This window comes from Fulmarus glacialis, unplaced genomic scaffold (genome assembly GCF_000690835.1).
Source record: "Fulmarus glacialis isolate BGI_N327 unplaced genomic scaffold, ASM69083v1 scaffold36966, whole genome shotgun sequence".
In the NCBI taxonomy this organism is placed as follows: Eukaryota; Metazoa; Chordata; class Aves; order Procellariiformes; family Procellariidae; genus Fulmarus; species Fulmarus glacialis.
In genome coordinates, this window is record NW_009218136.1 from 21,973 (window position 1) to 34,637 (window position 12,665).

The 12,665-nt window shown below is 38.3% G+C and overlaps 1 protein-coding gene across 1 annotated transcript in view; it reads right to left on the bottom strand.

Annotated features, from left to right (window-relative positions):
• DOCK10 (dedicator of cytokinesis 10) overlaps positions 1-12,665 on the bottom strand; it is a gene marked incomplete at both ends in the record, with an annotated part of 57,160 nt that overhangs the window by 21,641 nt on the left and 22,854 nt on the right. Inside the window, 9 exons of the mRNA XM_009579946.1 lie at positions 1,235-1,353; positions 3,433-3,525; positions 4,070-4,156; positions 4,830-4,951; positions 5,104-5,227; positions 7,147-7,239; positions 8,126-8,191; positions 8,828-9,015; positions 12,383-12,462. Coding sequence (XP_009578241.1) covers positions 1,235-1,353; positions 3,433-3,525; positions 4,070-4,156; positions 4,830-4,951; positions 5,104-5,227; positions 7,147-7,239; positions 8,126-8,191; positions 8,828-9,015; positions 12,383-12,462 — 972 coding nt within the window. The remainder of the gene's footprint in view (positions 1-1,234; positions 1,354-3,432; positions 3,526-4,069; positions 4,157-4,829; positions 4,952-5,103; positions 5,228-7,146; positions 7,240-8,125; positions 8,192-8,827; positions 9,016-12,382; positions 12,463-12,665) is intronic.

Genomic DNA, 12,665 nt, shown 5'->3' on the forward strand with positions numbered 1-12,665 from the left:
TTTTTGGCCAGGTGGGCGTATAGTCAAAATCTGAAGCATGAAAAAATTAACATCCTTCCATTTTTCCACCTAATCATAAAAACAATTTTTTTAAACAGCTGCTGCTTCTACAGCATTTCTTTCCCAGTCAGTTAACCAATATTGAAATTCTAGCCTGAGACACAATTCTTCATTCTCTTTACCTAGCCTTAACGTCAGTTGATTTGTTGGCCATAAAGGGGTCCTGAACAAAGGCCCGACTGCCTCTCTCCCTTTGAAAACAGTATGCACTGTTTACAAGGAAAGGTTCTTCTAACCTTAGTGCCTAGGTGTGGTAAAACTGGACTTTGCCCTGCAAGGTGCCATGATCCTTTGATAAAGAATATTGAAACTCTAGCTTTCCAAGGCTAAGATGAGGAATTCTCCTTCCTTGCTCCTTTAAGTTTTCCTAATTAATCTTTCTTCAGGAAATAATTCTGAAGAACAATCTGTGGAAGGAAAATATACTGACAGCAGATTAGTCTAACAAGGTTGCTGAAGACAGTTGTCATTTTTTCCTACTAGTTGTATTGTAGTTGCCATGTTTAGCTACTGGCAGAAGTACAACAAAAACACCACTATGGCCAAATGAAAATGCAATGCAACTTTCTTCCCTCCTGCAGAGACCAATAATAATCTCTCCAGTATTTTTTTTTCCTGCTGCCCTGATTAACAGCATCAATAAAGACAATTTCATCATTTGAGGGTGAGAGACTCAGCAAATCATTCCAGCTGTCTGTCTGCTGGAAAATGCTTCCATTGCTCTTCAGTTATTGCTGATATGCTCTAATTAAAAAATGCCCCATAATAGTGTGACCTGGTTGTTTGACTCTGCATTGGATGCTGCAAGATGCTAAACTCTTCCTATGCTGAACTCCACATCCTCAGACCCAAACATAAGGCAAAATTGATATTCAGCTTTGTTAGGAAGCACTTAGCTCCTTAAGAATGAGACCTTTACCTACGATTGCCTCAGGGTACAGAGACACGTCCACCATGGTCAGTGATTTCCTGGTTGGTGTCAGTCAGCGACATGATACCATGCTCTTCCATGCATTATTTGCAGAGCCCTGTGTTAAGGGGGAAGCAGGCATTCTCACCTACTAAAGTCTAAATGTCATAGTCAGCCTTTGTAAAAGCAGCTATAATTGGACTAACATCTACATTTGCACTCTAGAGTGAATTCTTTTCCTCATACAGAAAAATATTCAGATACCTGGTCACAGCTGTTGTAACTTCATCATCACTGCTTTGCACCAAAACCCAGAAGAGCTGATTCAGGACTACAGGAAGAAAATTCATAATTACATGGATCTTCTCGATCCTCAGCAAATTCTGTAATGGACGTAAGAAAGAAAATGAGAGATTTCCAATTCAAGCAATGAAAGCTGACTACTTGCTTTCCTGCTTCAGCAGGTAAAATGCAGTGCAGCCACTGCAGTAACAGCAGTAGGAAAACAGGTCCACTAAGTAGAGGACAGTCCCCCATGTAGTTTGTTTTAAATATGACCATCAACACAACTGTAGGTATTGTCCAAATTTCAGAATTCCAATATTTTGCTCTACCCTGATTTAAGAGGGGCAGGAGGGAGGGGAGGGGAAGAAATAGAAAAGAAAGAAACCAAAACCAATTTTCGTATTTCACTAAGGATATGTACGTAAGAGCAATAAAAGAACCTAATTACTATTTTCGAGACATGCATTTTTATGGAAAACTCATTGTTTTTATGCAGAGATCTGATAAACCGAAATTCTTGTGGCTAAAATACTTCCATTAAAAGCACATTGGTAAAAACTAGTATTAACACACTAACCTGACTGGACTGACATTATATTATCTTCTCTGATCAAGGATGACATTGAGCTTTTAATCAAAAAAAAAAACCTCCTTTGAATTCCTCCTAGTTTTTCATTTCAGTCATTTCCAAATTGTTCCAGAATTTCTTCAAAGGTATTAGTGATTTATAAATAAAAGCAAAATACTCTGGGGAAAATTACTTATTCCCTGGTTATATTGCATAGTTGATCGCTTGTCGCATAGAACATTGTCTCTATTTTCTAATAAAATTACTGAAATCTTTTTAAAAGGTAAACTACAAACAGCAAATAAAGAACAGTGCAATTCTGGTAGTTTAGGTAACTGACTTACTGTCTAGAAAGCTGTGAAGCTTTTATGGATTCCTAAACTTTGTCCAATACGCTCAATGGCTTCCCAAAAATTAATAGTTAAGGACTTCATTCTGGAGAGGTATAATCTCTAAATAACGCTGATGCTTTGACTTTTGAAAACATCCCTTAATCATTTCTTTAAATCAAGACAGTATTTAAAAACAAAGCAACCCCTTTCACGTCTACCTGCATCTATCAACAAAAGTAGTAGCCACCTTTAGGGACTTGTCCAGAGAACTGCCATGATTTATTGGAACTTATTGTTTGCTTATTAAAGCAAAAATCTTTTCCCAAGCAGCTTTATAAAATCTGATTGAGGAACACTTAAACAGGAAAACATTAACAACGAAGGAAAGGGGGAAAGCATGCACATGAAGGTAACATCTAAACCCCAAAACACCTATTAGGTTTTACAGACTGCTAAAAGGAAAAATAATAAATAAAAGTCACATGTACGATGTTTTAGAGCTAGTACTGCGGAACAGCGTCACAGCTACCCTTCAGTCTTCTTGCTCACCTTCCTGTTAAAGTTCAGTAAGCAGATTGCACCTGTTAAAATTCAGTAAGCAGATTGCAAAGCGAGAACTCTGAATTTCACCATTCACCAACAGGTAAAGAATCATGGCCCTACATTTACCTGCTGCTCTTCTAATTTGCTTGTTATACTCCTCCTTTCTTTTGACCTCTACTGAATAAGTCCCATTTAATGCAGTTCTTGCTTATTTGTTTCATCTCTGCAGAAAGGGTATGTTCCTTCTGATTTCAGAACTCGACAGGCAACAAGCACCCTTGATTTATACACGCAAAATACCCTAAACAGTCCTTTGGATAGCATCCAGGTTTTTAGAGTGAAAGTATGAAGAGCCAAGTAGGAGGTAAGCATACAATGTATTTAAGGCAAGAGAGGACTAGCAGGAATACTACAGTTCTACAGGCTACTGCTCCTTTTCCCAGACATTCCTAGAGCAACATTACACCATTCTTTAACAGGATTTGAGGCTTGTCATAGGCTGGATTATCAAAGTTGATGGGGCAGATGCAGCCAAGCTCTAAATGAGAAGGGATGGGAGACAGCTCTTGACCAGTAATGCATCTGTCACATCAAGTAAGTCTAACTGGAGTTGTCATGGACCTATTGCCTCCTGCTAAGTCTATGCCATGTTTAGAATTGTGCAGTGATGGATCAGTTGAGAGAAAGCCCAAAATACAATTTTATAGCACAGTGTGTGCTGCAGGTTACTTTACCTTACAAGAATTGATAAAGTTTGAGGTAGGAGGCTGGGATAGATTCTTTTCCCTTTCTTGGCACTGATGGAAAAAGTTATTCAGGTATGGATCCTGAAATGATAAACATTCACATTAATGTATGTTACAGAAAGGATTAGAATTCAGCTCCATAAATTGGTTACAGCAACGACCTGTGATACCAAAGAACACACTTGGTCCCTACTGCCTTAGACATAAGCCACAGAAAGACAGATCAACTTATTTAGCCCAACCCATATTGCACAGCTTGCTATATACAACTTATTTCTAGGTGCTTTGACCACTCTTTTTTCAGTGTTGTGAGCAATTAATTTTTTCCTCACAATCTAAGGGATTTCAGTGGCCAGATTTTTTTTTTTTTTTCTTCCTGGTGCTCATAATTTATTTTCTTGCTGTTTAAACTGATATTCCATGATTTTTCTGTTGGTATAATCTTAAATAATTTATTTTTCCTTAAAGTGTGTATTCCATTATTGTCATCTTGCCCTTCAGCATTCAAATAACCTTTACATGTTAGAGAAACAAATTCATACAATATCTTAAAAAATCTTTCAGACATTCCTTGACACTTTTTGTTTGTAAGCACGTAACCGAGCTAAGAGGAAATTTAACTTACCTGAGTATTTACTGTCGATACAACAAAAGTAGACACTTTGAAGAGTGGTTTCCCACTATCTACCCATTTTACATCACAGCCGATCTGCTATTAAAACAAAAACAAAATACATTTTGCCACTTATTTCTTACTTATTCAAGTCTGCATAAATTTTCACTGCATAGCTTTGCACATGCACGTGCACAAACTGTGTTGGCTACTCAGCTTTCACAACAGAATTATTGCAATAAAAACCCATTTTTCAGCACAAGCTACAAACGTTATCATTCAAGGGACCAGCTCACTGCCCCACCCTGTCCTCATGACAATAGTAAAACAAACACAAGGAGGCAGAAATAATCCAAACTGGACAGGATCAGTGGGAAAATATGATATCACCCCACAAAACTGGAGAATGAATCATAATCGTGGATCATGTCAGCTGGAGAATGAATGTCATATAGCCTGAGTTTGTGAAAAGAGTTCTTTTTGAACACTCTCATTCATGTTTTGGAGAAGTTAGGTATAATATTGTAGAATACACAGTTATAAAATACACTTTTTCCATATACACCTGTGAATCAGCAACATACGACTCTCAGTCCAGTGGTACATATATTAGTTTATATACCTAATGATATGCACATGAATATCCTAAAACAGATACCCTATTTATCATTTACACTTCCAGGGAAGGGCAAATGCAAATCTGATCTCATGTAAAACATATGCAAATAAATGTTCTGTGCCATTTGAATAATATGAAAATATGAATTAATACCTTTCCACTAGTTGGTTCTTGAAGGCTCAAGTAATTGGGAGGCAGACTGCTTGCCACTGGCACATTGTGTTCTTGGGAAGCTAACTGGGCATCTTTCAACAAAGGAAGCCATGCATATCCCACTGTACACAAGAACAAATCAATATGACTCTTTGGAAAAACAAGCTTCTCTAAGTTCAAAGGAAGACAATAACATCCAGCCAGAAATTCTGCAATCCTTATTTGAACGTACATCATTTATATTTATAATTGAAAGTAATTCTACTACAGGTACCTGGTGTTTCCAGAGCCTCTTTCTTTTTGGCATTAGCTTTTGCATTTATGTCACAGGTGACATGATAAAATGAAAACAGAATGTGGTGTTTCTTATGGAGTTGAGTGGGAAGTTCAATTTTCACCTGAAATGTAAAATGTTACACCTCACTTTAGTTTAAAAATCGATTAAACCAGGCATCAGAGATGGTCTAAACGAGTGACATCTCTCTCTACACAGAGGTCTAAGTACAGCCTGCCTTTATTGGCTAATGTTTGTCTGTATGGGTAACAGATGCTCTCTTAAGGAAATTGTTTAGGATGACCATCCATCACTTTTACTTAAAACAGCTTTTTTCCTCTCTTTCTTGTGGATGAATATTTGCATTTGTGACAAAAGAGCATAAGATGAAAGAAGACAGAACTAAAGAGTGATGGACCCTGCTTAGAAGCGATCACCTGCACTCTTGCAGGCATAAATAGCCTTTACCATTCTCATATTTTCAGGATGACCAAACCAAAAACTAAAATGACATCTCTGCTACTACTTCATCATCATTTCATGGCAAAGAGCAAGTAATAAAGGCTGACACAAAAGTAAACTTTTATTTGCAATTTCTGCTCAGTCTTAAATCCCATATCATGTCATCCATGAATCCCTACAGATTGGGTTTGAGGTATTATTAACCTATTGGAATAAAAATACAAAGTAATCAAAACCTTACCATAGGAACTAATGAAAAAAGACCCCTTTCCCTTGTGAGCTATGATAAAGTTTATCCAAGCTAGTCCTATGCTTAAAGTAAGGTTTAAAAATTGTTGATAAATGCTTCCAGTGTTAAATCAGCTTATGGGTAAGAATCTAATACCATAAACATAGATATGAAATGGGCATTCAGACATGGAGATTAAGACATCTTTCTTGATAAGACACTACATTCTTTTAAAGACTGCACTTGCTGTACTAGGAACATTTAGGACAGGTGCACACCTCTTCCAGCCAAATCAGCTATTAGGATCTGAATTCAGCTCTTTGTTCAAGCTGAAAGTAATCTGCCCAAACCAGATGGCTCACTAGCATCACATGAAGGACATTTTCAGATATGTTAAAACCCAAAACACTGCTCGCAAAGGAGTAAGCAGGGGGTTCAAAATCTGTGAAGATGTAATGCTTTAAGTTCTACCTCAGTTCCTAAACATGAATCTTAAAATTGATACTTCACATGTAGTTGTACATTATCTGCCGGTCTTGCCCCTGCCATTTCATCAAAGTAAATTTTAACTGAAAAAGGAAGTTTTTCCAAGATCTAGCCAACAGTTTGGAAAACGCTGGCTATATACTAATGCTGTTTGCCAGCCCTATCGCTACACATAAAGCAGTAGTGGAAAATCCAGAACAAACAGGTGACATTCACAGGCCATCAAACACACTAGTCACTGAAAGGGTGAAATTAAGTTCACCTGCAGAAAGCCTGGGGAATCAATAGTTGGTGTTGGTGAAACATAAAGATGAAGGTGCGACTAATATCTGGCAAAGGCCAACGTTCGAACTCTATTCTATAGCTGCACCCTCAAAAGCAGCAGCTGAATGGACTTGCTGCAGCCACTACACATCACTGCACATTCTGTTCAGATCACTGGGTCAACAAAAATGCCCCAATGCATTCACTGGGTCAACAAAAATGCCCCAATTCAATATCTCAGAGAGGGTTTTGTTCTGACATTTGGCTCCACCCTTCATCATAACATTTACTGTTTCCATTAAATTCAGAGATGCAGCTGGACCCTTAATGTAATCCAGACGTGCATTTTAGAGAGCTAGGCTGTTCCTAATTAATTCTACAGCATCTTAACTGTACTCAGAACATCTTACAAAAGGAAGGATTCACTGAGTTGACTTAAGAAAAAAAAATCGAAACGTGAGACTGTATGTAAATCTACGTAACACAAGCCCATCCAGATACAGAAGCAATTGGAACAGAAGTATTCTTTACACACATTTTTCTCTCTCATTGGCAAACATGTGGGATTGGCAGACACTGAATGAAAGAAAAAGCAGACTGACCTCATCATAAAAATCAGGATTCTGCGAATGATGTAGCACAGCGGTGTAAGCTGCCGTTGTAAATAATGGTCCACCTGGCTTCCCATAAATACACTGATAAAAGTAACATGCTTTAATTACTTTGTGAAATTCTGCTGATGATGCTAGTCTTGACAGTATATCTAATATGCATGTACATTGAAAACAGTATCATGAAAGATTGATAATTACTTTGATCAAATATTAAAATAAATATTTTAAGTGCTCAAACCTGCAATTTTTTATACAGACTTCCAGTAAAAGTCCATTGATTCTGTGAAAATTACCCTACACTCTACTAAGCAATGCAGACTCCTTAGACTTCTTCCTTGCTGTTATCAATTTCAGAGTTTTCTGCAAAAAGTTTTACAAAAGCTATTTCACTTTTATGCAGTTCAATACACAATACAATGCCTTTACTGACTTTTCAATGTTACAAAAGCTACACCAGTTAACAATCTCCTTGCTGGCAGGGTCCAGTCTGGAGGCTCTTGATTATTGAGTGATGATAACTTTATTTATTGGTGGGGAAACTACAGTACAACAATACTATGCAATAGCCCTTGGTCAAAAGCAAAGTTAAGAATTAAGTCTAAGGTTCTTCTAATTTTGTGCCTCACTGTTTTCAATCAAGTGTCCTGAGCTCAGTGAGAAATGTAGGGTAAAAGGTAAATTTTAGAGTAACCAAGTTGCACTGTAAAAAATGGTTAAGTTTTCTAATATTGTCTTCTTTCCCCTCCACCAGTCAGAAAGCCGGCACTGCAAAATGGCACTGTGAGCTGGAATCATCATGACCAGCTGGGATCAAACAGAACCACAGTGCAAATGTAGAAGGATGCAAAGGATGCATGACAACATTCACTCTTTAATTGTTCTGGGGTAGTATAGCCCCGATTCCTGGGTTTTATAAGTAATGTCCTCAGAAACATTGTTCTCTGAACATACTCTTGTTGTGGCTCACCTTCAGCGGCTTTGCTCCTTCTTCATCAGAGCTTTTAAATTCAATGCACACTGTTATATTCCGTGCCTGAAAGGACAGGAACATATTAAAGCTTAGATCAGAAATGGGGTACCCATAAAAACACAGGTAAACTATAAGGGCTGAAATAAGCTCTTTTCAAAATCTAGGAGAAACATGCAGATGGTGTATCAACATTTAAAATGCCTTTAAGTCACAGTGATATCACTAGAAATAATATTTCCAAGAAGAACTGGCAAAATACAAGCCAGGCCTCAAATTGGCTGTGTAGAAGCAGATTATAAAGTGACCAGCACTTACTTGTGTCTTGTCTTTAATTAATTTTCAATCACCATGAAAGTGCAAGTAGTACTCAAGTTTCATTTACAAACTACAAATATTATCCAGATTAATTTTATCTGCACACATCATTTCATTACAATACAGCCCTTTCGAAAATTGTGAAAAAGCTGTTACCACATTATCTCTCTTTGAATCACTGACACAACTTAAAATTAATCTATAGATTCATTTCATTAAAATTGTACCAATGTTTTATGATTGCAAAAATTGAAAAAGATCAAAAGCCAAGTCAGTGACTTGCATCACTATTTTCTCTTCCTTTATGATGAGTACTTCATTTCAATGAGAGCTCATGCAGTACACTACTACCCAATGTTGGCCTGAATTGGTCGCATACTGTACCTTGTTGAAGTATTTTTGGCTATCATACTTGAGGTGTTTTGGATATATATATATTTGGTTCTTGTATACTCTGTAAGGTCGAGAATATTTTGTTGATTCCTGTACAAACTCCTCAACTTCTACTGTAGGTTGATGCTCATTTATGTCATTAAATGGCTTGATTGGAATAAAAGACGAAGTTACACAGTCTTCAAAAGAACAGAAAAGAAAACCATCACATATTATGTTTATTTTTAGAGTCTTACTACTAAGAATAAGTAATATTGAGATGGAACAAGTAAAATCCTGCCTTACCTTGCAAAAAAATAAGTAATGCTGAGATGCAACAAGTCAAATCCTGCCTTAAATTGCATCCGTGTTACCTCAGAACAATTACAATATGTCATTCTTAAATGGTTTATCTCACCTAAATCAAACAGTACAGCACTGAAAACCTCTCTTGACACACACAGTATTTGACGGCATTTGATGGCATAACAGCACCATTGGTACATGGACACTTTCAACAGAATATTCTGAAGTGATGCTGTTTCTAATTAATTTTACAGCTCAACATCTCATTTAAGTTTTTCTATTATCTAATAACATAGTAAACAAAATGAAGAAACAAGTAGAGCAGAACTAGATTAAATACATGATGCAATTGGTATAACTGAAATCAGATCAAGAAACAGAAAACAGAAAAAATGAAAATAAACACTCTGTCACCTAGACAGGGAGAGATTGAAAATGGATAGAGTATACTCTGTCTGCCTGTGCAGTGAGACATTTAACTTCAGCATGGAGAACTCAAGGGCTGTTTGCACAAAAGCAGCTGAGAAGGGTCACCAACTCTGGGAAAAGTGATTTGAAATTAATTCCTCAAACCCTAGAATAAACCACAGGAGAAGCCTACCAATTTGTGGTGAGGAAGCCAAAAGAAACTGGTGATCCCTCGTATACACTATGCCCAATTTTACTTCCCTCTAAACTAGCCAAGAAGAAATTGCCAGTTTCAGGATGGTGCAGGTCCTCTGCAGCCCAAGCAGGTGGGGGAGAAGCAGCTCTATGCCAGCTATAGCAGGGTGGTTTCTCTTTGCTTTCTTTCAAATAGACACTGAAAACTTTCTTGCCAGCCTGCTGCCCTCCAAAATATGAATGTGTCCGATTGACTTGTACACCCAGCCAACAGACATAGCTCCTGAATTAAGCTGGAAAGATCCATATATGAAAACTTTCGTCTTTCCCAATCAAAATTAGCAGCATTAAAAGGGAACAGCTAAATGACCACCACCTCCTGTAGAGAAGCCTTGATAAGGTTTATTCTCCCCAGTGCCAGCAATAGTTCCCTGTAGATGATCGTGCAAATTCCTTTGTTGGTCAGTGAAGATACTCAGGGTCACATACAAACTTTTGAAGGTTTGCTCTTCTGCTACTAACATGCCCAGTACTTGGGAAACTCTGCTCACTACTCTTGGCCTACAAAGCTAACACAGGCAGCTTTCTGTTTGGGCAAATCTCACGCAACCCATCTTAAAATATGAGGATGTGTTATGTCTTATAATTTGGCCAGCTGCCCCTCAAACTTGATCTATAAGCATTCTGATTGTGTAAATTTTTTAACATCATTAACCTTGTTTTTCATTAGAGAAATCCGGGGACCAACCCAAGGATTAGAATGCAGTGCTAAGGCCTCTCTGCAGAAGTCTTTCTGTGCCCTCCGCACACTGCACTTCCAGTAGCCCGTAGAAAATCCACAGGGAAATAGAAATAGTGCTGAGCTGAACACAAAAAGGGGAGTAAGTAATAAATGAAGTTTTTAAATACCAGTAGCTCAGATAGGAGAGCAGCGATAGCCTGTAGAGTGTGAGAAGAGGCAGTAATAACAGGAAGAAGCCAGCTGGAAAATGGCGGCTTCTGCAGCCAGTTGTGAAGGTCTGGTCCCTCTGTGCCTCACTGCCATTGCACAGACATGCACACAGAGGCAACAGCCCAGTTTGCTGCCAGTTGCATGGCTCTCGGCTACACGCTACTCTCCGTGACTGCCCTCCACAAGAATGAAGCCTCACAGTTTGGGGTTTTAATGGGTATTTTAGGGGTAAAAGCAGGAGATGTAGCAGCAACAGTACCTGCTGCCCTATTGCCCAGCTTCGGGGCCCCGACCTTCCAGCACAAAGGACAACAGGCAGGGACCATGCAACACAGGTGGGAGCTTAAGGGAGCTTTTTCTCTCTTCCCCTTTGCTAGAGCTCTGCGAGTTTGGCTTCCCCCCACGCAGCAGGAAAGGCAGAAGTTTTGTTTCGGGTTAAACACTGTCAGACAATATCCCCTGATACACCACTGACTCCAGCTCTTGTTGTAGCTATAGTACATAAAGTCTTATAAAAACAAAGATCTACTTCTGTTGTCTAATGCAAATTGATGCTAATGTGAGGCAGGGTAGTGTTGGTCCCTAGAGACACAATCGCACCAGCAAATTCTTGACAAGATCTTTGGCCAACTTCCTTTTCAGTGGCTTTTCTTGGCAATAAAGGATATTAGCACTAGCCTAGCATAACTGACTTCGGGTGGGAAGGTGGTGTCATAACAGAGCTGGTTACTGCTACTACAAGGCTTCCTTCAGAGCTGGCTGAAGTCAAGAAGATGGAGATTTTAATGAATCCTACAGCATGGAAGTTTTCTGGTACAGTTTTTAAATTATTTTACAGCCTTATTCAGAATAAGACAAATTTTCCCCATACCAAAGAAATGTTAAGTGAGGGAATTTTCATTGACTTTCCACAGGAACTGGGCACTTTACTAGCACATACTTTAAAGCCAGACTTTCACTTGGCCACAGTGCACACCAAGTCAGGTAACAGTACAAGGCCCAAGCTGCGTTGGACCATTTTGCCTACTCTGAGCTCTCAGTTTCTTTTAATTTCAAAAATAATAATTGCTTTTGAAATGTTAGTGAAACTATTTTTTCATCTAATACCATATGAAGATGACATAAAGATGTGTGATGACAGACTTCATAGGAATTCAATGGTCCTGAGCTTTTTTGCAATAGTGGGTCACAGAAATGTGGCCCTTGAAACAGAAAATTTAAAAAACGATGAAAGGATCCAGTTAGAAGCATCTATCTTAGCAGTTGCTACACTGATGCCAGAGTGGCCTCTGAATGAAGTCCTTCATCGAGTCTGCATTCTTGAAATCTGCTGCATGTTCCATACGTGCTAATTCACAGAGGATATGAGCATCGCAGCCCATCAACAGTGCAAGCTCAAGCTACAGAAGTCCATTCAGCTCTTTGGCCTAATCCCTTAGAGACCAAAAAGTGGTCCTTGGACTTTTATCACATGTGGATTCAGCATGTTGTGTTCTGCATTGCTGGGGTATATCTGGCAAGGTACAGGACGAAACAAAGAACGGTGTAATTAAATGAAAACAAATCAAGAAAACTCCCCTGCGTACATTTTTCTATACAACAACAGACACTTCTACCAGAACTGTCTTAAGGCAGCAATTATGGCTGGAGAGCCTATGACAATGTCCTATTTAATTATAATAATTAATTATAAAGTGGAATCATACTTGGATGTTCTAAAGGAACACAATCAACTGCAATCTCCAAACAGCCGGGTATAGTCTGTATTTTGCTAATCTTCTCTGCTCTGCAATGACAGAAATGAAAACATTTTAGAAAATTAGAACAAGGGTGATGAGACCCATCATTGGAATTAATCTAAAATGAAAACCAGACCCTGATTTAAGATATAAATATATATTAAACACATTTAACATACACCTATTGGCTATTAAACGCAAATCAAATGCAACAGCAGGAAAGAAACGTGGTTTGTTTTGTTTTGGGTTT